General features: G+C 47.0%; 1 protein-coding gene across 1 annotated transcript in view; it reads right to left on the bottom strand.

Annotated features, from left to right (window-relative positions):
- Positions 1–2,079: 2,079 nt before the first annotated feature.
- The window catches only part of Rab11fip3 (RAB11 family interacting protein 3), a 75,938-nt gene continuing 52,622 nt past the window's right edge, over positions 2,080–25,395 (bottom strand). The window contains exons 7-15 of the mRNA XM_051181053.1: positions 22,745–22,780; positions 18,337–18,430; positions 10,299–10,402; positions 7,087–7,227; positions 5,482–5,563; positions 4,651–4,788; positions 4,295–4,450; positions 4,026–4,166; positions 2,080–3,947 (exon numbers count right to left, since the gene is read on the bottom strand). Coding sequence (XP_051037010.1) covers positions 3,834–3,947; positions 4,026–4,166; positions 4,295–4,450; positions 4,651–4,788; positions 5,482–5,563; positions 7,087–7,227; positions 10,299–10,402; positions 18,337–18,430; positions 22,745–22,780 — 1,006 coding nt within the window. The 3' untranslated portion in view covers positions 2,080–3,833. The remainder of the gene's footprint in view (positions 3,948–4,025; positions 4,167–4,294; positions 4,451–4,650; positions 4,789–5,481; positions 5,564–7,086; positions 7,228–10,298; positions 10,403–18,336; positions 18,431–22,744; positions 22,781–25,395) is intronic.

The following is a 25,395-nucleotide window of genomic DNA, read 5'->3' as shown; positions in this document are numbered from 1 at the left end:
GATGGATCTCTCTTGAGTTTGAGGCCTGCCTGGTCTACAGAGTTCCACAACAGCCCAGGGCTACACAGAGAAACTGTCTCAATTCTCCTTCCTCACCCCACTCCCCCAGAAAAAAAGGTAGGTTATAAAGGTGCATGTTGCAGATATAGTTCAGTGAGAGTGCTTACCTAGTATGTCTAGTGAGATTCAGAAGCTATTAGTCAGAAATCCCCAACGGATCAACACCCAGGAATCTTCATGTGCTTAAGCATGACTGGCAGCTCAGCCAACTGGCCTAAAACTCAGGTTTCAGTTTTTCTGACTTCCACGAGTGATATATGACATAAGTCAGAACACCAACCTCATAATAAACATATATGGAGGGGCTGGAGAGATGGCTCAGTGGTTAAGAGTACTGACTGCTCTTCCAGAGGACCTGGGTTCAATTCCAAGCACCCACATGGCAGGTAACTATCTATAGCTCCAAGATTTGACACACTCACACAGACATACACACAGGCAAAATACCAATACACTTAAAGTAAAAATAATTAAAAAAAAAAAAAAAAAGCAAATGGAGGTTCCTGGCTAAAATTCTTGCTGTGCTCTGGGTTCCAAAATGCCAGCACGTTCAGAGCAGGGCAGACAGATCTAGGCAGCTGCCCTGGGTTCTAACCAGGTAGTAAGGCACCTTTCTGGGTTCACCAATAGTGGGTATTCCCAGGGTGGTCAGGGAGGCTGGTGTCAATTTAAATTTACAGATGCCAAGCTTCATTTTTGTTTTTATTTTGAGACAGGGTTTCTCTGTGAAATAGCCCTGCCATCCTGGATCCCATTTTGTAGACCAGGCTGGCCTCAAACTCACAGAAATCTGCCTGCCTCTGCCTCCAAGGGTGCTGCGATTAAAGGCATGCATCACTACACCTGGCTGTTTATGCTATTTTGAATGGCTAACTGACCAACACTGGAAAGAGAAGAGCAACTCCAAGAGCCAACTGGAGACAAATCTGCCTTGGGAAGTGAGTTCTGCTTGCTGAAGGCTCAAGAGTTGGCAAGCCCCAATGGCCACTCCCTCTATACCCTCTTCCATAGAGGTATAGTGAGGAGCCTGCTAGGGTACCCACTTCTGGAATTACCCTCTAGGCATTTGGCCCCCTACAAGAAATTATTGGGCAGCTCTTTCTGGAATATTTCTAAGAACAACCCATTTCAACCATGTGATCACCTCCCACCATATCCCAAATGGAGAACTGTCTTTCTGGGGTTCAATACCCTCAGAATCTTCCACTAGGCTTGACTAGACCACACTTAATTGGAAGTCAAACTGAAGACCCACCAGGCTGTGGTGTTGGCCTCCCTGCTTCTAGCTTCTCCTAGGAACAGATGGGCTTGCTGGTGGCTTAGAACCTGAGTGGGAGTGCAACAGGCTGCTACGATGACACCTTTTAGTACTTCCATGGTGGTATCAGTGACCACATGCCACAAGTCTTCAGAAGTCCTTTAGCCCTTCAGACTGACTTTTGAGCCGCACTTGCCTGCTGGCTTTTGCCTATTTTCTTGCCTGCTTTGGTGTTCTGTGATGGCCCCTCCTGGGGATATTCCTCCTTCCACTCTCTATAGCTCTTTGCTCTGAATATTTCATCCTTGACCACACTACACAGCAACTCCTCTCAGACATAGGATGTGTAGCCCAGGAGTAAGAGCACTGTGCCCGAGATTTGTGATATCCACATATATACTTCCCGCTCTGTCCATTTACCAACCTCAACTGAGGCTCACTGTGGCCCTCCTGGGCTGTATTCAGGGCACCAGTCCTACATGTAAAGGGCCCCTGGAGGTCACTGAGGCCTTGCCTTTAGAAGTTACTCTCAGCAGAGCTACTCCCTTCAGGATCCAGACTCTGCCCAGGAAGTAGCCTAGCCTAGAAGAGCAACCCTAGGTCCTCAGGGTGGGCACAACCTGATCAAGGCAGAAAATCAAGGGTGTCCCATGGTCTATACTTAAATGACCAATGCCACCTCCCTAGAAACCCCGAGGGAAACAAAGGCCAGGCCCATAACCACCCACCCCACAACCCCAGTGGAGAAAGGAGCCGGCCTCTGTGTGCAGTAACAGCTTTAATCTGTTGTGGCTAACACATGGGACAGGATCCTGCTGGCCTCCCATCCTTCCATACCCTGGAGGAAGAGCTACTTCTCAGGGAGCTGAAGCAGATGCTGTGAGCAAGTTGGTGATTGGTGTGTTTCCCAGTGTCTCCTGGAGACCCATGTTTACAGTGAGCACTGCAGGGCAGACAGCAGAGACAGGCAACAAGCCCTTATACAGGACTTGGACCTGGGCACAGAAAGGCAGGGCTCCAGTATTGATATATTATACATATATATATATTTTTTTTTCATATGTATACACAGATAGTTTTCTCTCTGGAAAGTATTAAAAAATTGATCAACCTTCAATCTATAAAAAATACCTACTCTACATGATAGAAAAATCTCTCCTCCAAGTTTACACTGATTTACACACAAGGCTTTCCCCAAAATGTACAATACGAGGCAACATCTTAAACCGTAGTGTAGAAGGTAGGCAAGGGGAAGATAGGCAGTGAAGGGATGCAGGGCAGCATGTGTGGGCACAACTTACATACATTCACACTTGTGTGCACACTCATGCATGCACACGTATGTATACACACACACACAGACACACACACACTCACACAGCCTATGATGTGGTCTCACACGGTGTGCCCACACTCCTGGGCTAGTGCTCAGGCTCAGGCCCATGGACACTGCACTCCGTGACTGGTGCACTCCGTGACTGGTGCGGGGCGGGGGGGGGGGGCAAGCAGCAAGCCTTCCTTGGGCTCTGGGTCTGTGTAGAGCCTTGTTTACTCCACCCACTTACCCACCAGAAAAATGACTCCCGGGGGTCACCCAGGGACTTGAAGTCAACAGCAGAGAAGAAAACTTTGTTTCAGAGGCGGAGACTATTGTCTGGGTAATGTCAACTTCTCCCAAGGCAGTAAAGTCAGCCTGAGGAGGGTGTGGGCCCAGGAGCCAGGGTAGGCCACACCTGAGGAGAAGCAGCACCTGCACCTGGGTGTTCACCAGTCCAGGAAGTGAGTCCACAGTCAGCATGAACTAGCTGTCCTAGCCCCCATGAGAGGACCAGAGCTGACGAGTTACTGTGTGAGAGTCTAGACAGAGAATGTCTGTGGCTTGGAGGCCCTGGGTCCAAAGGTGAATGGAAGCCCATCTGGTCGGAGAAGGCTTGAGCAGCGCAAGGAGAGTAGGTAGCCTGTGGCTCCGGGCCAGATCCCACATGTGCCATCTTTGCCCTGCTTGTCTTCCCAGAACTACCATGTCTATATCCAACTTGTGGGTCCTCAGCTTGCATACCATGTGGGAATGGCCAAGCTAGGGTGGCACCATATCAACATGAGTGAGAGGCAGCAACTGAGGTGGGATTCATTTTCTCCCTCTCTTCCTAACAGGCTGCATAGCAGGAAGAGGGGTTTGTCAGAGAGTCATTGAGGGGCTCCTCCCAGCTTGAGAGACTATCCCTACTTTTGCATTCTGCTGAGCAGGCATGGGTGTTGCTGGCTAGGCCAGCTTGTGGTGGGAGGCCCTGGCTCCCTGACATCCAAGGAGCCCAGCCTCACTCCTCATCTGCTGTCGACTTCCCTGTCTTCCTCCTTACTGTTCTCTGCAGCCCCTATCTTTACTCTCCCAGTCCAGCCTCATGAGGGCCCCGGTATACTCTAGGCTTGGTAAGCTGGAGGACCTGCTGCTCTTGGCTCAGCCACTCTGGGGTGCTGTGGAGTCTATAACCAGCCCAAACTGGGCTAAGATGTCCTACTTGACCTCTAGGATGGATGGGTTAGTCTCCAGGATGGCCACAATAATCCTGTCAATGTAGTCTTGCAAGCGGAAATTGATCTCCTCCTGCTTCTGGATTGCTTCCATGAGCTGCAGAAAAGCAAAGGGTCAGTACAACAAGAGGAAGGAACCTGTGCAGAACAAACAGACAAAGGCAGGACAAACTACCTCATCTCGGGAGACAGAGCTGATCTCGGCAGCCAGTGACTCAGAGAAGGATGTGGAGAAGAGGCTCTTGGCACCCTGGATGCTGAGGGTGATGATCTGCCCATTCAACTCATCATTTTGCTCCTTCAGGTTGCGGTTGTCCTAGGGGGGCATGGCAGTGTCACACTGGGCTATGCTCCTTGCTGGGACAAGGAGCTGCCAGGAAGGACCTCAGCTTGGTGTCCCCTCTTATGAGCCTCTGTAAGGGTAGGTGGAAAGGCAGAACACACCTGTTTGAGCCTGCGGACCTCCTGCTCGAGCTCAGTCTCCCGTGCACGGCTATTGTACTCCTGCAGGCCCAGGCTGCTGCTGCGGCCCCGTCGTTGCTCTGCCTCAAGTCTGAGGAGCTGCAGATGTTCTAGCTGCTTGCGGAGGTCCTCGATCAGCTGTGAGGCAACCACAAGGTGGGCTCCCGATAGCTGGCCTAATCACCCTCTCCTGGGAGGGTGTTGACCTGTGTTCTGAGAGGCTATTGCATACCAGTGCCCAGAGCATTAGGAAACAAAAGGGTTTCCTGGCCTCTACCAGGGAGCAGGCAGCATTAGACAATATGGGGACATGGGGGAGGACAAATGGCCCTGCTCACCTCCTGAGTTGCTTCCTTATCTCTCTGGAATTGGTGCCGCTCATGGCTCAGCTTGTCCCCCATCTTCCTCTTATTCTCCTGTTCTTCACTGAGCCGCTGTGTCAACTCTTCAATCTCATCCAGCATCTTCTGCTTCTCCTGCAAAAACAGACACCAGCATGACAGGTACTCAATGGCACCGCTTTACCAGTATATGCAGCCTAACTCAATGACCTGTGCTCTACACCATCGATCTCCCAGTCCAAGTGACAGATACTGTGGCTCCCACTTTCAGTTCATGACAGGACTATGACTGTGCTTCCCTGACATGCTATCAAAGCTGCCCTACCTTGGGGCCAGAGGACCTTCATATGGACAAGATTTAGTCCAGTATCTGTGAGGTGCTCCTGTTCCGCTCTTCCTCTGACTTAGAGGAGTCAGAGCCTAAGCCAGCTGGAAATATTCTGGTTTCAGACCTTACCAGAGGCATCCTATGAGGGTGCCTAGAGGGCTGCCCTCTCTTTCAATGACTAGAAGAGAAATTAACAGACTGCCTTTGCTGGTGGTATGTTAAGACCATCTTCCTGTGAACTCAGACATGAGTAGATAGTGTGGGCTCTGGGCCTGCAGATCCCAGGTCTGTGGAAGAGTGGAAAGGCTGGGTGGGGCCAAATGTCTAACAGCAGCCCCTTCACATTTGAGCACAACAGGAGTTACTAACCTGCCCCACCCTTACCCCTAGAAGACCATGACCTCACGTTCTGGCTCCATACTGATTTGTCAGGGAGAGGGTAGAGGACAGTATTCATTCTGGGCAGGGACTTCCTCACAAGCACCAGGCCAGCAGCTCACCTCCTCCAGGCGTTCGATGTTGGCTTTCAGACAAGGTGTGCAGGACCGCAGCTCACTGTTCTCCTCATCTAGCTGCTGCAACCTAGGACACAAAAACAGATTAGGACATGTTCCCTCTAAAAATGTGTCTCCATAAGACAAGGAAGGCCTAGCTCTAGAGGAATACTCATTTCCTGGGAGCTGTTTTGTGACCCACAATAATCCCAAATGCATGGCCAGTCCTTACCACCACCCAGCTTTTTTCTTGAATGTTTTTGTCTTTGAGAAACAAAAATTGTGAAGCCCAGGTTGGCCTCAACCTTCCTATGTAGACACAGATGACCCTGAAGTCCTGACCCTCTAGCTTCTACCTCTTAAATGTTGGAAGTACAGGTGTGCGCTACTTTGCACTGGTCATGATGGCTTTAAAAACTGTAGACAGTGCAGATTGTCTGTTTTGGTTTTCCTACTTGTCACTGTGCCACATCACAAGCTGTACTCAGCTGGGTCACACTATTAATCAGTGCATACATTCCACCAAATCCTATGTCTTCACACATTAACCTTATCCTCCCAGACTGTCTTACTGTGGTCTTGAACATACATTCTGCAAAATGCATCTCAGACTAGTTTTTGGTGTTTAGACTTGGGGGACAGGTATGCCTAGGGAAAATTCTTGCACAGTGAGGTCCTTGTCACACTCTCCTGACACCCACTACCATCATGGACCACTTGGTTAAGTTATATCTACTAAGTATGTATCTCTGGTGGTCCTCAGTTTATACCTCCAGAGAGGGACCCCACACAAGCTCCTGGAGGGGAGTATGCAAGCACTATTTGTATTCCTATGGGAGCAGGACTCTTGTCGTCTACCTACAGACTGACGGTGTGGCTGAGGACTCCTGCCCATATCATTTACACCCTATCCTCCCATGGGATTGTTTCCATTGCCATTCACAGCTCTGGTCACTGGAAGCTCTTTCAGTTGGCTCCAGTGTCCCTTTGACACAGTTCCAGCAGTGTCTAAGTGTATATGGATATATTCGTTATCAGTCTCTCCTGGAGTATTACTGTTAATGTACCAAACACCCAAGGTGTCAGTTCCAAATGAACACAAAAGTAATTCTGCCAAATTCTCTTAAAATAAAAGTTGATATTTTGGGGATAGATGGGGAAATGAGGTCTCTCATGCTGGTCTTATGTTCAACTGAACCTGAATTTAATGCCCAAAACCCACATGGTAGGAGAGAACCAGTTCCCACAAGTTGTCCTCTTGACTTTCACACTTGTACATGCATACACACAAACACACAACGAATTAATGTAATTTAAAAATTAAAAAAGAAGTTTTGTCAGGGCAGTGGTGGTGCACACCTTTAATCCCCATGCTCAGGAGGCAGAGGCAGGTGGGTTTCTGTGAGTATAGGCCAGCCTGGTCTACAGAGATAGTTCCAGAACAGCTAGGGCTGTTACACAGGGAAACCCTATGTCAAACAAAACAAAACAAACAAATAAATAAGAAATTTTAAGCATCCTTCCATGTGAATGCCCCCTTTCTGTTATGAAGCTTCTCCTTCTAGCTCCCCGAGGGATGGACTTTGCTGCCTGCTCCAGAGCTTTGCTCACCTGGCCTGCAGGTTCTCGATCTCAATGCTCTTCTCACGTTCCATCTTACACAGGAGCTCCTTCTGCTTCCTGGTTTCTTCCAGGACCCTCTCTTGGGCTCTGAGCTCCTGTTCCTTCAGCTGCTCTTCTAGGGCATTGGCTCTAAGGGAAAAGGGGAGGAGATGAGCTTATCTGTAAGGTATACCAAGTTTGTTCTGAGGCACTGTGCATTGACCAGGTAGCAGCTGTCCCAGGGAGGCCACTACAAACTCAGACAAGTAAGGCCTGAAGAGCGAGCCAGAAAGTGTTGGTGCCTGAGGACCACAGCAGTGTGCAGAAAGCAACTGTGATATCAGGTCTACACTGCTGAGAAAAGTGTAGACTTCAGTGGCAGCACAGTTAGGTGTGGTGACACTTGAGGGGTGTCTAGCTGCTTGGTACATGTGAACCCTAAAGGCTGTAGTGGAGCTGCACCTTGAGAGGACTCATTATGTGCCTAGTTCCCTCCAGGATCACTTGAAGAAGATCCCTGATAAGGCTTGAGACTCTGACCTCTTCCCCAGCTTCCTGCAGAAGTGGGGGATGGTTAGGGATAATCCCTGAGAGAAGTACTGCCAGCCCCGTCCACAGCTGTGAAAGGAGCCAGAGTCCCAGCGTGTACACCTTAGCTCCTCTGTGAATGAAGACCAGTGAAGAGCACCAGACAGCACAGGGGTTTGGTAGCACACATGGACAAACACATCATACAGGCATCTATTGTTTGGAAAACCTTATGTCTGGTGCTGTGAGGAAATAAGAGTGGCATGCTTTTTTTGTTTGTTTTTCAAGACAGGGTTTCTCTATGTAGCTTTGGAGCCTGTTCTGGCACTCAAAGAGTGGCATGCTATGGGAAGAACATATTTAAAAAACAACTCTTAAAGCCAGGTGTGGAGGGGCACACCTTTAGTCCCAGCAGAGACAATCAGATTTCTAAATTCCAGGCCAGTGGGGCCTACTGAGCAAGCCAGGAGTACACAAAAAACCTTGCCTCAAAACAGCAAAACAAACAAACAAAAAAACAACTCAGCATATACACAACTCTTAGCTGACTCCAGTAAGGGACAGAGTGATAACATCAGAGGTTATGAAAATGAAGAATATTAAAGTTCAAGTATATCTACCATGACCAAAAGAAGTTAAGACAGAAGAGAAGAGTCTGTAGACAGAGCTTTAGTGTTCCCCTGAAGGGCTGGCAAGACGGCCTGGCAGGTAAAGGTGCTTGCAGGTAAAGGTGCTTGTCACCAAGCCTAACTACCTGAGTTTGAGTCCCAGAAACCACAGGGTAGAAAAAAAGGAACCAACTGCCTCAATCTGTGTACACACACACACACACACACACACACACACACACACACACACACACACACACACACACGGTAGAAAAAAAGGAACCAACTGCCTCAATCTGTGTACACACACACACACACACACCTGTCTGCACACACTCCCACTTCTGAGAGTTAAAGACTGAAAGTTGATGCTCAGCACAAAAGCCTATGAGACCCACCTGGAGACATTCAGGGAATGCAAAGAACAGCAGCACAGGCTCCTTCCTAGGAAGGTCAGCCACATTCAGGAACACATCTCCAAGGGTTCCTGATCCCCTTACCCCCACCTCCAAAGTGCTGGAATTACAGGCACACAACCCCAGACCTGGCTCCTTATTGTTTCTTTTTTAAAGATTTATTTTTAGTTTATGTGCATGTGTGTTTTGCTTGCATGTATGTAACTGTGATGCATGTGTGCCTTGTGTCCATGAGGCAATATATGGTGGAGCTGGAGTTGTAGACAGCTGTGAGCTGCTACGCAGGTGCTGGAAACCGAACTCAAGTCCTCTGTAAGAGGAGCAAACGCCACATCTCCATCTCCTTGGTTTCTTTTCATTTCTTTCCCCCCCCTCTTCTTGTTTTTTGAAACAGGGTGTCACTGTGACCCAGGCTCGCTTCAAACTTACTACATTCCTGACTCTTTTCTTTTGCTCTATTCAGACAACAATGGTGCCACGTTCTGCCTTGCCCATGTGAGGAAACCATGCAACTTGCCTTCCTGTTCAGTTTACTTTTTAGCTGAGGTCTGCAGAGGCCATGCCCCTGCACAGGACCTTCCTTACCTGTTCCCCCAGGACAGGGCTCTGCCCTCTGCCCCACTGCCCCTAACTGCTGTCCTGTGAGGTCCTGGAAAATCATTTAAGCTACACTGACTCCATTTCCTCATCTGGAAAATAGAGAAAGCGTCTGCCTCCCACAGTTACTGAAGGATGAATGAGGGGAGCAAGAGCCTCAAGAGCCTCAACACAGGACCAATGGCACGGCTGGAATATTTCCCCCAGGGTAGGTTCTCAAAAACAGTCATCAGAGGCTCCCATACTATGAACTGCCTGCAGATGGACCCTGGGTCAGCTTCATGAAGAGTACCAAGTACTTCAGAAAACTGACCTTTAATCCCAGCACTCAGGAGGCAGAGGCAGGTGGATCTCTGTGAATTTGAGGCCAGCCTGGTCTACACAGTTCATTCCAGGACAGCCAAGGCTACACAAAGAAACCCTGTTCTGGAAAAGCAAACAAAAGCAAAACAAAAGGAAAAAAAAACAAAACAAAACAGAAAACTGACCTATGAGCTGTGGGTACAGTCATACCCTTCCACTTTGAGGGTCTGTTTGGAACACAGAGCATTCTACAGCACATGCTTCTCTGCTGAGCCTCTCTCCCCATGATTTATTTATTGCTTAATTTTTGGAAAGATTTGTTTTATTTCATGTGGGTGTTTCGCCTACATGCATGTATGTATGTATGTCTGTGCACCACATGTGTGCAGTGTCTGTGGAGGCCAGACGAGGTGTTGGATTTCCTGGTACTGGATTTACAGATGGTTGTGAGCTGCCATGTGAGTGCTGGGAAACAAACATGGATCCTCTTAGCTATCTCTCCAACACCCTGTATTAAAAATTTAAAGTCTTAAAGTCTCTGTGTATATGCAAGCACATGTGAACATGTGTGTTGTCTATGCATGTGTCAGCGACTCCATAGTCACATGTGTCAACCTTCCATAGTCCTCTGGCCATACCTGGCACTCACCCAGTACCTGAATGGTAAGAGCTAGTTCTCTGCAGATGCTGCTTGGTGAGGAAGAGAATACACAGACCCAGAGTGATGCTGTGATGGCTACGGGCAGTGCCAGGCCACAGGCACACTCACCTGTGCACCAGCTGGAGGTTCTCTTGCCTCAGCCTGCCATGCTGCTCCCCAGCAGCTGCACTATCCTTCTCCAGCTCTGACACCCGTCTCTCCAGGAAGATGACCTAGGCAGAGAGATGAAGGCTTGAGGAACAAGCAGAAAGAGGCAGAAGCTGGGCCCCGATGGAACATCTGCAAGGCAGCATGGGGACTCCCATACCACATGCTGAGTGGGAGCCAGTCTCGTCCTTACAAACTATCTCATAAACCCACAGCAGTGCAGCTCCCACAGGGTCACAGTTGACTCAACAGAATAAGGGAAATGTCATTGGGAATCCAAGAGTACCTTCTGGCTTGTGCATGGAACCATGAGGCTCACCCAGCCAAACAATCACTTGTGAGATTCAACTGCCAGATAAACACATAGAGATGGTACAGATGTCTGGAGACAGTAGGGACAGAAAGGTCCATGTCTCAGTCTTTTCCTCCTTCAGGGGGAAGTGTATTATGAGGAAGGATGGAGACAAGCAGAGGAAGGATTTAGCCTCAGAATACAATGTAAGACCCTGAAGATGCTGAGAAGGGGAGAGAGTAAAGGTGAGACTGGGAGCTGTGAGAGATGAAGCATGGCAGAGAAGAGGCCTGGCAGAAATAGGAGGAGCCAAGGCAGGTTTAATGGGGAGGCCAGGTAGGGTACCAAGACAAAGTAGGCACAGGGGAATGCAAGGCAGAGTAAAGAGGAGATCAGGTGGCTAGGGAAACCTAGGTGGAAATCATATGAATACAGTAGGAAGAAAGGCAGGTGTACAAGGAAGTGAACTGAGGTACGTAGAAGTGAAGGGAGCGGTAAGATATGGTGAGATGAGGCACAGGGGAAGGCAAGGCCAGGCACAGACAGGTACAGGAGGAACCAGGTTAGGATTGCTGTTGCCACCCTGCCACTAGACTCAGACTGGTCCTTGACAAAGGGACATGGCCACAGTGAGGCTCCAGGCTAGGCTGCAGCAATGTATACAAGGCAAGCCCATGGTATCGTTCTCTCTCTGTGGAGTTAACAATGAGAATAGCCTCAAAGGGCTCATGTATTTGAATAGCTGGTGTGATGGCTATTTTTGTTTGTTAGCTAACTACATTTGAAATGAACTAAAACCCAAGTAGCAGAGCACACCTATGAGTCCCAGCCCAGGGGGTGTCAGCGGTCAAAGTAAGGGATTAATTGGTCAAGAGTGAGATCGGGTAACTTGGGATGGGGATGTGCAGGAGGACTTTGAGCCCTCGGGTTCTCAGGGATTTGTCTTCCCTGAGGAAGTATTCTCTTCACCTCAGCAGAAGATGCACACCCACCCAACACTCAGAAATATGGCCTATTCTGCCTTTGACTTAGGAAATTAATCCTTCACTGTCTGCTAAACCAGCAGTGACTTAGTCTGAAGGAAATGACAGCACAGTACTGATGTCCCCCATGGCCAGCCAAAAGTTGCCTCTAGACCTATAATGAGACCTAAGGCTAAGAAGGCTCTAGAGGGGAGGTAGAGAGTGTAGTCCATGAGGTACATCATACTACTAAAGAGCTTAATGAGTCTGCTAATTCATTCACAAGTCTGGGAAATATGCATGAGAATGGATTGTTTGTTTGTTTATTCATTCATTTATTTATTTTAGACAGGGTGTCTCTGTGTAGCTTTGTAGACCAGGTTGGCCTTGAACTCACAGAGATCTGCCTGCCTCTGCTTCCTGAGTGCTGGATTAAGGCGTGCACCACCACCTCCCAGCTTGTGCAATGGATTTTAAGGGTATAGGGTAATGGTAGAAGGAGCATAAAACTGGATCAGGCTGTTTGTTGATATGTCCCATTGAGTGAGAATTCTAGGTTTAATATGGAAGTTTGCACAGTTAAAAAAAGGTGTCAAAAGTGTTTGAATGTTTGGCTGAAGCATTTGTCAAAAGATGGCCTACTGAAAAGAAATTGGAGATGTCTGATATCCCTTGGCTTAATATTGATGAAGGGATTTTTAGGCTCAGAGAAATTGTAATGCTAAGAGTGTGTACACTATGTAAAACCTAATGGGAAGGCCCAGAAGACAGCCCATCACTAACTGAATAACGGTGAGAGGGGGCCCGGCACATTTTAAGAGCTCTGTTGTCACCTTTTCCCTTATGCTAGAACTCAGCTTGGCAGAGTTAAATATAATGGGTTTAACTGGGCCCACAAGTAGCAGGGGCCAGCTGGCAGCAATGAATTGCCAAAGGCAAGGTGATCTAGTTATTGTAATGGTCAGCACAAAGTGGCTTTTATCGTGGCATGACTCACATGCAGAGCTTTGGTATTGGCTAATCAATCCTGGTGTTTCCGGGCATGAAAATAGGTAAGAAGCCTACTGCATTTTGGTTTGATCTAAAAAGATCAAACAAAAAAAATTCTCAAATGAAAGGTTACATTAGATTGTGGACAAAGTGAATCTAGCCCTGTGGACCAATTTCCAAACTTGAGCCAATTTGCAGACCAAGAATCCCTTGAATGAAGAGATGACCAGGTTCCCTGAGGAAGGACTTTGATAAAATACCCAAGAGTTTTAATGTTAGCCTTTCTTTAGTCCTTCCCCAGAGGGACCTATGGCCCTTTACAAGGGTAACTGTACACTGGGGAAAGGAAATAATCAGAATTTCCAGGGTCTACTGGATATTGGTTCTGAGTTGATGCTGTTTCCAGGAGACCCCAAGAAACATTGTGGCCCCTTCAGTTAGAGAAGGGGCTTATGGAAGTCAGGTGATTAATGGAATTTTTCTGAAGCCTGACTCACAGCAGGTCCAAGGAGTCCCTGAACTCATCCTACAGTTATTATTATGTGATCCAGCAGACCCCCAATGCCCTTAAGCCAACAGACTAAAAAAGGAAGAGCACTGTTAGAAGAGGTTTGATCCAGATTACCAAGGGGAAACCGAAATGCTTCCCCACAATGGGGGTAAGAAGGATTATGTGGGAGCAGTGTGAAGAAGCAGCGAGAGAGACCCCCGGCTGGACCAAACCCGAGTGCCGCTGTCCCCTGCCACCGCCATGCCCAAAAGAAAGGCTGAAGGGGATACTAAAGGAGATAAAGCCAAGACGAGCCACAGAAAAGATCCGTGAGGTTGTCTGCTAAACCTGCTCCTCCAAAGCCAGAGCCCAAGCCTAAAAAGGCCCCTGCAAAGAAGGGAGAGAAGGTACCCAAGGGGAAGAAGGGGAAAGCAGATGCTGGCAAGGATGCAAATAATCCTGCAGAAAATGGAGATGCCAAAACAGACCAGGCACAGAAAGCTGAAGGTGCTGGAGATGCCAAGTGAGATGTGTGCATTTTGATAACTGTGTACTTCTGGTGACTGTACAGTTTGAAATACTATTTTTTATCAAGTTGTATAAAAATGCAGAATCTTGTTTTACCTTTTTTTTTTTTTAGGCTATGTTGTTAGCACACAGAACACTTCATTGTTTTGGTGGTGGGGGGGGGGAGGAACATGTTGTCACTAGCAAAATGTCTCCTAAGATGGATTGATGATGGTTGATGAAAGCATCTCTCCTTGACAATTTAAAGGTCTCCTCTTGGCTCAGGAGAGACGTCCTGGTGTTGACATATGTGGCCACCATGGCACAAAATGGCTTGTATGGGAAAACTAAATTCATGTTTTATATCCTCTTCCCCCTGTACCATCAACATAGACTTAACTCCCTTAAAACCAGAGCCTGCTGGAACCTGACCCCCTAAAATTGGTTTTGCTGGTCTACTGGGCAATCTGGACTTTGCAGTGATAATTATCCCCAAAGGAGCATCGGTTCCTTTTCTAGACAAGATTGTGGATCTTCAGAATGATAGATAATTCTGCCGTTTTCATTTCGTTTTCTGAAAGTCAGGGTCAGCTTGTGAAAAGTTGTTAAACAATATCCTTAATGTGAAATGTCAACCCTCACTCAAAGCACTGAATGAAGACTTCACTGGGTTTTATAGTGGCTTTCTGGGAGTTTGGAAGTTCTTGCAAACTGTTAATGATTGTCTGCCCATGTCCTGCCTGAAATACCATGATTGTTTATGGAAAGTATCTTTAATAAAGCTGGATAAGGTTTGGCTTCAAAAAAAAAAAAAAAAAAAGGATTATGTGTGGAGTGTAGGTGATTGTTTCGGGTGTCTGTGGTGCTACCATGTCCTAGGATTAAAGTCAATCAGAAACTACAACACTCTAGCCCAGGCAGAATGCAAAGAGCACAGACCCTTCAGGAATGTCCTGCTAAGGTTGCTTACTGAGGGTGGAGGAAATAAATAGGTAGCTATAAATACCAGCTAAGGGCACATGACCAGTTAAAGAAACAATTAGTGTTTCTGCCCTATTTTGTTACGAATATGCTTATATAGATATTTATGCTTCCTTTCCCCAATTTCTCTACATGAAATATAAACATCAGCTGGGAAATAGTGATATACCCCTTTAATCCCATTACTTGGGAGGTAGAGGCAGGTGGATCTTTGTGAATCTGAGGCCAGCCTGGTCTATAGAGTTTCTTTGTGTAACAGCCCTGGCTATCCTGGAACTTGCTTTATAGATCAGGCTGGCCTGCCTCTGTCTCCTAACTGCTGAGATTAAAGGCATGTACCACCACTGGGGATTTTTTCTTAAATAAAACACCTGAATTGGGAAGACCCAAATTTAATCTGGGCCATACCTTCTGCCGGCAGCCTCTGTAAGGACATGGAAGAAGGGAGCTTGTGCTTTGCCTGCTTGCCCCCAAACTTGCCAGCAAGTCCATCCTTCACTGGCATCACAGTCCACTTTTTCAGGATTCTGGCTTATACTAAAGACCAGATAAGACATCCAGCCTTGTGGATTTAACAACTACTGGATTCTTGGACCTTCTATTGGTAGATGGTCATTGCTGAACTAGCTGGATTACAGACTGTAAACTATTCTAAGGAGGGAGGGAGGGCGGGCAAGGGAGGAAAGGAGAGGAGGGAGAATCATTCTATAAGTTCTGTTCCCTTGTAGAACCTTCATGGCTATTTTACAATGTGAGCTCTCAGCTGCTACTCCAGTACCTGCCTGCCTGCCTGCTACCATGCTCCCTGCCATTATGGCAATGGACTTTTAACCCTCTGGAACTGTAAACCCCAAATAAACTCTTTCTTGTATAAGTTGCCTTGGTCATGCTTTTTTTTTTATCACAGTAGTAGTGTCAGGTCTAAAATAAACTTGAGACAACTGGCTTCAGTCTGCTGGCCATGTTCAGTCTACTACTTTCTCTCCTTGCTCTGCACTCTTCCAGAGTCCTCTGGCTGTACTCTCCCTCGTATGTACAATAAAAACCTTCTTCTCAACCATACCTTGGAGCAGTCATGTCCTAATTTATTCAGGTAGAAAAATAAGATAGAAGTTGGTATCGGGGGTAGGCTATTTCTGTTATAAGCCTGACCATGCTGGGTTTTTGGAAGAATGTCAAAGACATTAGGACTCTGGATTCCAAAAGTGTTGAATGCTATATGCAGAGTTTAAGCATCAGTCCTAGCAGGAGATTGAAAGACAGCAATACTAAAAGCAATGTGGACTATGGAAGCCCAGATCAACAAGGTTCAAAGGGAAACAATATGAGCAAGTGGGCTTACAGTATTTTGGCAAAGAATGTGGCCAACCTTTACCCATATTCTAAAAATCTGCCTGAGGCTAAATAGAAAACTAACTAATTGTTTTGGCAGAGGAGACTTCAGACAGCCTAATATTGACTCCACTGTGTGGTTGTTAGCTATCATCCTTATGCAGGTCTATAGGGAAAAAGAGAAAATGGGGCAAAAAGAAATACAAAATGTAAGAGGAAAAGAAAATCAGGAAACTTAACATTAGAACATTAGAGCCAGGGCTTGTGCTGAGAGAGATAAAGAAAGGCCTGATGAGAAATGGAATAAAGGGAGGGGTGACCTCAGAGCAAGACCTCACATCCCTTCCCAGCTATGCTTCCAACTTGCAAAAAGGAAATGCCTGAGGACTTTTCTGCTACAAAGCAACAGGAAAGGTGTAAGGAGTAGGTTTTTGTTTCCTCCCACCTCCGCCTGGTCTTGTCCTGCCGCCACACCAGCCCCAATTAACACACAGAGACTCTGTATTTGATATAATTCTGTTGGCTTGTTGTTTCTTATCGGCTAGCTCTGCCTTAATTATTAACCCATTTCTATGTATTTCCATGTGGTCTTACCAAGAGCGGAGGAATGGCAGTTCTGTTCTCTCCAGGACACTCCATCCTGACTCTCCTTACTACTTCCTATTTCCTCCTTCTCCTAGTCCCGCCTGGCACGGCGGCAGGACCAGACCAGCGGCAGAGGAAAAACCGTACACCTTACAGAAAGGTAACGTGACTTAAGGAGACCAGGTTCCATCCCAACTTCATGCTTCTGGCTTTAGTTATAAATGATGCACGAGTAAAGGGATTATGGAATTTCACTCTGAGATTAAGGAGAACAGCTCAGGCCAGGCATGTGGCAGGGAAGCTGTGAAGGTGAAGCCTGGATTTTATTAGAGACCTAGGATGTTGGAGATGACAAAGCCATGAGATGTCTGCCAGGGAGAGCTGCAGATGGAGGAAACCAGTCCAAGAGAGAGAAGTGTGTTGACTCAGGAAGGTTGGAAGGGTGGAGTCATCAAAACCATTTGACACTGGACATGGAGCTACAGGATTTGGAGTTTGCCCTGCTAGGTTTTGGTCTTGCTTTGGTTCAGTATTTCCCCATTGTACCCCGATACCTCTATTCTGGATGGTAATATATATTCTGTGCTATTCCATGCTGAAGTATATAATTTCTTTTTTGTGTTTATATGGGGTTATGATTAAGAGATTACAGCTAGGTGGTAGTGGCACACAACTTTAATCACTTAGAGGAACAGACAGGCAGATCTGGGAGTTCGAGGCCAACTTGGTCTACAGAGTGAGTTTCAGGACACCCAGAGCTACACAGAGAAACCCTGTCTAGAAAAACAGAGATTGGGGGGGGGGGAGGGAGGGAGAGAGAAAGAGAGACAGAGAGAGAGAGAGAGAGAGAGAATGCTTACTTTGAGACTCAGAGAGGCTTTGAACTTTAAAATTATATTAAGACTGTGAAAGATGATGGGACATTTGAAGATGGACTAAATGCATTTTGCATTATGATATGGCTACAAAACTATGGGGCCAAGGAGTGAAATGTGGTGGTTTGAATGAGAATGACCACTATAGGCTTATATATTTGAATAGTTGTTCCCCAGCTGAAGGAAATGTTTGGGAAGGATTAGGAGGTGTGGTCTTGTTGAAGAAGGTGTGTCACTGGGGGGGGGGCAGACTCTGTGTTTTTAAAAGCCCCATCCATTTCCATTTAGCTCACTGTGCCTCATGATTGTTTCTCAAGTTGTGAGCCCTCAGTCGCTGCTCTAGTATCATGCCAGCCTGCCTGCTGCCATGCTCCTAGCCATGATGGTCATGGGCTCTATTTTCTGAAGCTGTTAATACCAAGCAAACTATCTCTGGAATCTCTTTGGTGCTCCCCTGAAATGACTAACATGAAGGAACCTGGCACAATTTAATCCCAGTAACTAATGGCAATCTGCTGAGATTGTTCGCTGGGTAAAGCTACTTGCTACCAATCCTCACGACCTGAGTTCTATCCCTCAACCCACATGGTTGAAGGAGAGAACCGCCTATGACTGCCACACATTAGTGTGGCATTAGTGTAACCATATACATATATAACCATAGATAAATATAATAAAATATTGTGGCTCTGGTTTGGTTCTATTCCTTGTGGCTTGTTCTGCCCAAATGCTATGAAATACCTCTCTTTTATGACATAGGCATTTGAGGGAACCAACGCTGAACAAAGGATTTAAATAACCAGATGACATTATTGCCACTTCCACTGAGCTGTGACAACAATATTCTTCAAGTGCGAAGAAGAGACCAGGTGTTCCCAAGCACCTCCCACCACCTCACAGAGCACACAGGACAGGCCTCAGCCCCTGTTGCGTTCTGGTAATGCTAGCTAATATCTCTTCCCAGTTCTCAGCACATAGCACCTACCTTGTCAGCAATATCCTCTTCTGGGCACTCCACAGGCTCCGGAGGAGGGTCCTCCAGGGCCTCCATGGTCAGAGTCCCTGACTGGTGCAGATACCTACAGAAAAGAACCAATAGCAGAGGGAAGAATGGAAAAAAACAAACAACAAGCTCTTCCAACAAGAGTACTTCCAAGTATCTCTGAAAGGCAGACATCAGCATCATGGAGCACATGCCCCCCCCCCAACTCCTGGGGGGGGTATTGTTCTCCTGATCAAAGCTCCAAGAAAGGGTGTCCCTGGGCCAGGCAGCATTACCAAGGGGCTAGGAACAAGCAGATTGTGCTCTGTAGCTTGAGTCCTCCCAGCACTCTTTGGAGCCTGTCAGCATAACCTTTCCCCTGCCAGCTGAGGGGACAACAGGGTACTTTGGACCAGGATGCAATAAAACACATCATTCTTCACCATGATATGAAATAATCTCAAATCCACCAGAGGCCCATCAAATGTTAATGTAGAATCTTGACTCCTGTGTAATATACCTACATGTGTATGATTTTCTTTTTCTTTTGAGAAGAGGTCTTTCTTGCTATATAACAGACTGGGCTCAAATATGAAATCTTCCTGCTTTAGCTTCCTGATTGCTGTGGGCCACGGTGCCCAGCTCTACACACATTTTATTTGTGCTCTGAGACATGTCTTGCTGTGTTGATTGACTAGTGTGGAATTCACCATGTAGACAAGGCTAGCCACAAATTCAGAGATCTACCTGCCTCTGCTAGGATTGAAGTTATGTGCCACCACACCCAGCTTCTGCCTTTTGTTGGTTTCCAGTGTGCTCTCTGTGGTACTGAAAGTTAGGGATCCTGAGGGCATTGTGAACCCAGTGAGTCACTCAGGTGGAACTTAGTACAGATGAACTAGGGAAGAACCCAGGTGCAGTCCTCTGGGGCACCAGTGCCAGTGGTCAAGGCTAGACCCAGGCACCAATCCTGCAGTCTCATGGAACCCCAAGGGCCCCTCATTGTGCTCTTGGCAGGGGCCACTCTTTAGATGCAGATGCCTGGGCAGGTGTTGAGCAAATGGACACTGTGTTGCAGACTAACTTGCTTAGTTGTGGTAAGTCTAATTTAGCAGCAGTTCACACACCTTTCAGGGCACCTGTACAGAAGTGGCAGTAAAGCAGTGTGTTGAGTTTGTCCCACACTTGGGGGTCAGGCTCTAGACTTGATGGCCTGATGGTCAGATCTGTGTGACCTTGAGAACGCATTCACGCTCACCGGCCTTCTCTTATGAAATGAGGAACAATCTACAGGCAAGTAAGGGATTTCTGTGCATTTTCAACAAGGGTATTTTATAGATTGCTTTGGTGAGGATTCAGCAGACTGAGGATTCAGCAGACTGAGGATTCAGCTGTGGCCACTTCATTTTATCAGTGAATGGAGCCGTTTCCTTTCTCACTGACTGAGCTTGCACATTTCCTTTTTTTCCCCCCTTCCTCATGAATATTTTAGGGGGCAAAGGAAGCAAGCTCCTCTACCCCGGGGACTATAAGCCCATGCACACTGACAGAGTCACTTTCTTCTATTGCCTGCTCTAGTCTTCCCTCTGATTCTCAAGAGGGTGTTGATCAGCGCTACGTTCTTGGTCAGTCACTGCTCTTCAACAGGACTTTGACCTCAATGTCATGCCACTCCCTGAAAGGAATCTGCCCACTCTAGACCCTAGAGGCTACCTCAGGCAGAGGCCAAAGCCTGGGCCTATCTAAAGTAAAGGAATGTGCTGTCCCTGAGCACCAGCATGTGGCCTCTTGGTGAAACTGAGGTTGTCTAGAATGTGGAGTGTGGCTTATTTAATAATCCCCACCAAGAAGAGGAGCTCTTCCTTCAACTCCACTCAAGAACCTCCAGGAGAAGGGACTGTGGCCAACAAGATGAACATTTTGCTCAAGGAACAGAAATCATGTCCCTGTTGTGAATCCCACTGGGCCAACTCTGTGCCAGGTGCTTCAGGGAGAAGAGCCATTTCCATAAACAGGGACAGGGAGGGAACAGCTTCATGGATACAGCCAGGACACAGAGTCACAGCTGGATACTGCAAAATATCCATCTTAGCCATAATGTATAAATGGTTGGACATCTTGTAACATGAATTACAGAACAGCCATCTTGTGTTTCCTGAGAATTCTTGGGATGAAATTATGGGCACAATGGCAGTGGATTAAAATCTACATGTAAACTGGGTAGTAGTGGTGCATGCCTTTAATCCCAGAACTTGGGAGGCAGAGGCAGGTGAGTTTGAGACCAATCTGGTCTACAGAATGAATTCCAAGGCAGCCAGAGCTACATAGAGAAAACCTGTCTCCAAAAACAAACAAAAAAATCTGCATGCATGCTTTGACATTTTTAAGTACATTACAGAATGTACTTTTGATTCATAAGTTAACTGTGAACATGAAAGCTGACTTTTGATGCAACAAATACATTAGACAAGAAAAATACATTCTCAGAGACCATTTCAAAGGATCAAATTTCACTGCCCAGCCTTCCCAAGCCATGAGATACCTCTGATGCTAGATTTTCTCTAGACACAGAGCCTGTCAGTTGCCCCTGGCCTTGTCAGGATCTTAGCAAGGGAGGCTGAGCAGCTCACCTCTGACTGTTTCAACCACTGCTTGTTCAGGAGGATATGAGCAGGGCAGCCAAGCCATTGCTTGTGGAGCTGTAAAGAAGTACAGCTGGGTGGCTGTGAAGTTACTATGAGCTCAGTGCCCTTCTTGAAGAGGTGACAACCAGAGAAGGTGAAGTGCAGATACTGTTTCCCCGTAGACCCCAAGCAGCCAGGAGGCCATTGCTCCAGGATGAGGGGATGTAAAGGCACAGAAGACAAATCTATGAGATGCCAGTAGCTAGCTTCCAGGTTAGAGGGTTCACCTTTACTTAGCAACTCATAATAAATGAAAGAAAGCTTGCAACAAGATTCATGAAATAAATTATTATCTTTTTCTTTTCTTTTTAAAATGATTTTGGGAAGTAAGCTCAAAGCCCACATGTTAGCCATGAACTCTACATTCCCAGAGCTTTTAAAAAGTTTTGAGATACAGTCTAAGTTGAATCTCCTGCCTCAGCCTCTTAGTAGTTGTGAATATAGATATGCAGTACCAGAACCAGCTAAATGTCTCTTGAGAAGCAAAGAAAACATCTTCAAAGCTTCCACAGAGAGAAAAGTCATAAAGAAACAAAGAAGTTAGATTTAGTAGCAACTTCAGGACCATAGGCTGTGACCAATGACTCCAGAAAAATCTAAGGAAAATTCACAACCTGACCCAAACCAACCAGAGGAAACTCCCACCCAAGGTCTTGAATTTCATCCCCTGTTCCTTCCCTTCTCAGGAAGCCACAGGAAGATATGCAAAACAAAAAGAGGTAAGTCAGGAGAAGGAAGGTTGGGGCTGGGAACTCAATCTCTGAAAGAAAGAATTCACAGGGTGTGGGGAGACATGCAAAGACCCTATTTGTGAAGCCAGGAGACACCCTGTGCAAAACAGGAGGGATGCTCCCCTATGGCCCCAAGACAGGGCTAAACGGTGAAGACAGGCTAGAGACTCAGAAGACAAGGGAGAGCATGAAGGTGATCAGTGACTCGGCTTGTCTTAGGGAGGAAGTAATACTGGCTGAGCCTGGCCATACGGAGGGCATCAGCATGTTAAACCTGAACACTGACTTCAGTGAAGACTGTCCAGGGGCCAACCAGAGGACAGAAGCACAACTCACCTTTTATAGCAGGAAGCCGACAGCAGCCAAACTCCAAAAACAAAAGCTGGCCTTTAAAACTCTAGCAAGGCCAGACAGTGATGGTACACGCCTTTAATCCCAGTACTTGGGAGACAGAGGCAGGTAGATCTCTGAGTTCAAGGCCAGCCTGGTCTACAGAGTGAATTCTGAGACAGCCAGGGATACACAGAGAGACCATGTCTTGAAAACAAAGCAGAACAAAACAAACCCAAACCAAAAAAACCCAATACTCTAGCAAGACCATTTCCACCCCTCCCCTCTCCTCTTCATGTGAGCCACTGGGCTGACAAGACCATAGGCTGGGCAGGCGGCCACCCAGAGACAATTCTACGAGACTGACTCCTAGAGCAGCCACAGGGAGAATGCAGCCCATTGCAGCTCTTCAGGAAGTATGTACGGACACAGGGAACATCAGAAGCTGCTATAAGCCTCAGGTCTATATCTGAACCCTCAGACCTAGAAATCCCTTCTGTAACCTCTCCCCTCAATTACTTTCTATCCCAAAACATGAAATATAACTTGGAAGTTTGAATTAAAAAAAAAAAACCTGGAAAGGAATATTTTCTAAATGTTTTTCAGAAACGATGACTACCAGAGTATTTCATAAGATTTTTAGCAAGTGATCGAGGCTCTGCCTACCTTGCCACCTTCCTGCTGGAGAGCCGCTTGGCTGGGCTGTGCAAAAACCAAACAAACAGGAAAATAGTGTCAGGGAGCAGACTGAAGAACAAGAGGAAACAGGAAGCTTGGGCTGGGGAGATACCAGGGCACAGGCATGCAGCCCTTGTCCCAGACAAGCCACATGCACAGAATGCCCACTCTGCAAGTCAGAGAACATGCACAGCCCCTGTCATAAAGGTCTTCACAGATCTCATCATTCCGTCCCTAAGACCTCAAAAGAAACCAAGCAGGCTACAGTACCAGACCAAGCCCAATGCTTAAACCCACCAGCTGACAGCACCTGGGTCCACATCATTGGCTACTGTCAGGTTCCCAAGTGCTTCTGAAGCCATTACCCCAGTTGACTGGCTACCACACAGGTCCTTCTATGATAGGAGGGCCTGTAATCGCTTTTGTTTGGGTTCTGATACTTCACACTCCAAATATCTACATGGTGAGGATTTAGAGACCCTTCCAGGAGCCATCCTGCAGCAATAACATGGACCACCTACAGCAGCAAGAGCAGGCCCAATATGCCTCTTCTGGCTCTCAAGCCAATCAGAACATGGCCTGTGTTCAGGCACAAGGACCACCTCTTGGCTTACAGCAGGCTCACCAGCTTCCTTTCCCTTTTTCAAGGGCAATCTACTTCAAGAGTCATCCCTTTATTACTTCAGCTGGGTTCAAAATCATACTTTGAGGTGGCTCTGGAAGTTCACTCACTGTTGGGATGCATTTTCATTTGTGATGCTACATTCTGCTAATAGAGGGCATTGGCGAGCTGAGCTGGTGCTGATAGCAAAGCCCCTAAAGATGTCTTTGCCACACTGTTTCTACAGGGCTGTGGGCTGCTGAAGGGCACAGCTCTTCTCTTGGATGGGTAGTGGGATTTGAATCTCTTGGGTGGTGCTTACTATTCATGACTCCTCAGAGCTCTTGTCATGCACTGGTGGCACCTTGTGTTCCTACCCTCACAGCTTGGGTCCTTCTGCAGCTACTGTATGGCTCCCTCTCCTGGCTGGATTCTTGAGTAGCACCGTACATTTTAGTACAAATCTGCTTTTATCTTCGTATCATGGACACTCTGCACATTAAGAACTGACTGCTCCATCTACCTGTCAGTCTCAGGACTAGCAAACCCTGTAACAGTTTACAGTTTTGAAGTTACACCTCTGAGTGAATAAGACTTTTTGGTCTATAAAATGCATTGTTTTTATAGATGCTCCCAGGTACCCACAGAAAACAACAGCTACAGGAATGCTATGTTGCCCACTAGGCAAATACCTGAGACATAATGTAAACCCTATTGTTATATGGTGAGTTCATAAAGCTTATCCTGAGGAAATCCATGCAGGCCAGGAGGCACAAGTCAACTCTCACTAGTATTGGGATACTAGTACTTGACAGCTGTGTCCTAACTGAAGCTAAAAGTCTGTACACTTAGGCAGAGCCTTTTAGGATGAAAGACTCCAGCCAGTCATGCTGAGCCACATACTAGTCTGACCTCTGCCTTACATGGTCTAACTGGTATGATCATCGCCATCTCAGAGGCAGGTTTTTAGCACAGCAAAATCTTCTATAAATCACACCTGCTCATCAGTAGGAGGACAGTTCACCAACAGGAAGAATACAGCAGGCACCATCAGTTCCCAGCAAGTGAAAGCTGTGTCCTCTACAATGGAAGCCACCAGGGTTTCTGGAATCACCAGACATCAGATTCTCCCCTCCCCAAGTCTTGCAGAGACATGCCCTTGAAGAATACTTCTGGCTTCTACATTGTGATCAGGATCCCACCAGGTTCCCTCTGATCTTTCCCTACTTCACTGGGTGTTGGCTAAAGGCTTCTATCTAGCTTTGTGATACTGCACAGAACACAAAACAAAAAAGATAACATGTCAAGGGCCCCAGGATAGGAGCTCGAATAGCACAGAGCTGTAGACCTACCCTGGCTAAAGCCCTGCAGTGGCAGGGCAGAAGAGGTGCAGCCTCTAACAGACTTCTAAGCATGCTACACTACCGGGATGATCTATCTTCCTTTCAGCCAACACTTCTGCCTGTGTGGTCACCTGCCACCTCTGCTTAGGAAGTGTTGCCATCCACAGCTTCACATGCAGCCCATCTCTTCTGCTGACCTTCTTCAAGCTCCCCACCACCACACCACTGAGCCAATGGGATGTCGAGGCAGGCTGACATGAACAAAGAACCCAAAGGTGTTTCCTATGAGTTTGTGAAGGTGCAAGAGGGAACTTTCTGGAATGCTGGATCTACTGGGACTGCTCACAGAGATGCAGGGGGCAAAGGGCAGAGATGAGAGATAATCAGAAGAGAAGGCAAAGGAGCAACAGGCAAGGCCTGTAAGAGCAAAGCAGCAATGCCAAGTCATCTGCATTTGAATGTACAGCCACCCTACAGGACTGACGGTCCCTGAGCACAGGTGATCATGACTAACCTAGCATTCCAGAAAACTACTTATAAATTTGTTTTCAAAAAACCATCTTTAAATTCCCCAGCTCTGCCTCCATGACTCAGTTGAAGAAAATTTTGGTAAAATGCTCAAGTATCCTCTTTTACATGTTAGGCTGTTTCCCCCCTTCAGGGACAGCAGCATATAAGGCTGCTACATGCATAAC

This window comes from Phodopus roborovskii, unplaced genomic scaffold, assembly GCF_943737965.1.
Source record: "Phodopus roborovskii unplaced genomic scaffold, PHOROB, whole genome shotgun sequence".
Lineage (NCBI taxonomy): Eukaryota > Metazoa > Chordata > Mammalia > Rodentia > Cricetidae > Phodopus > Phodopus roborovskii.
This window is presented reverse-complemented; position numbering and strand designations above follow the sequence as displayed.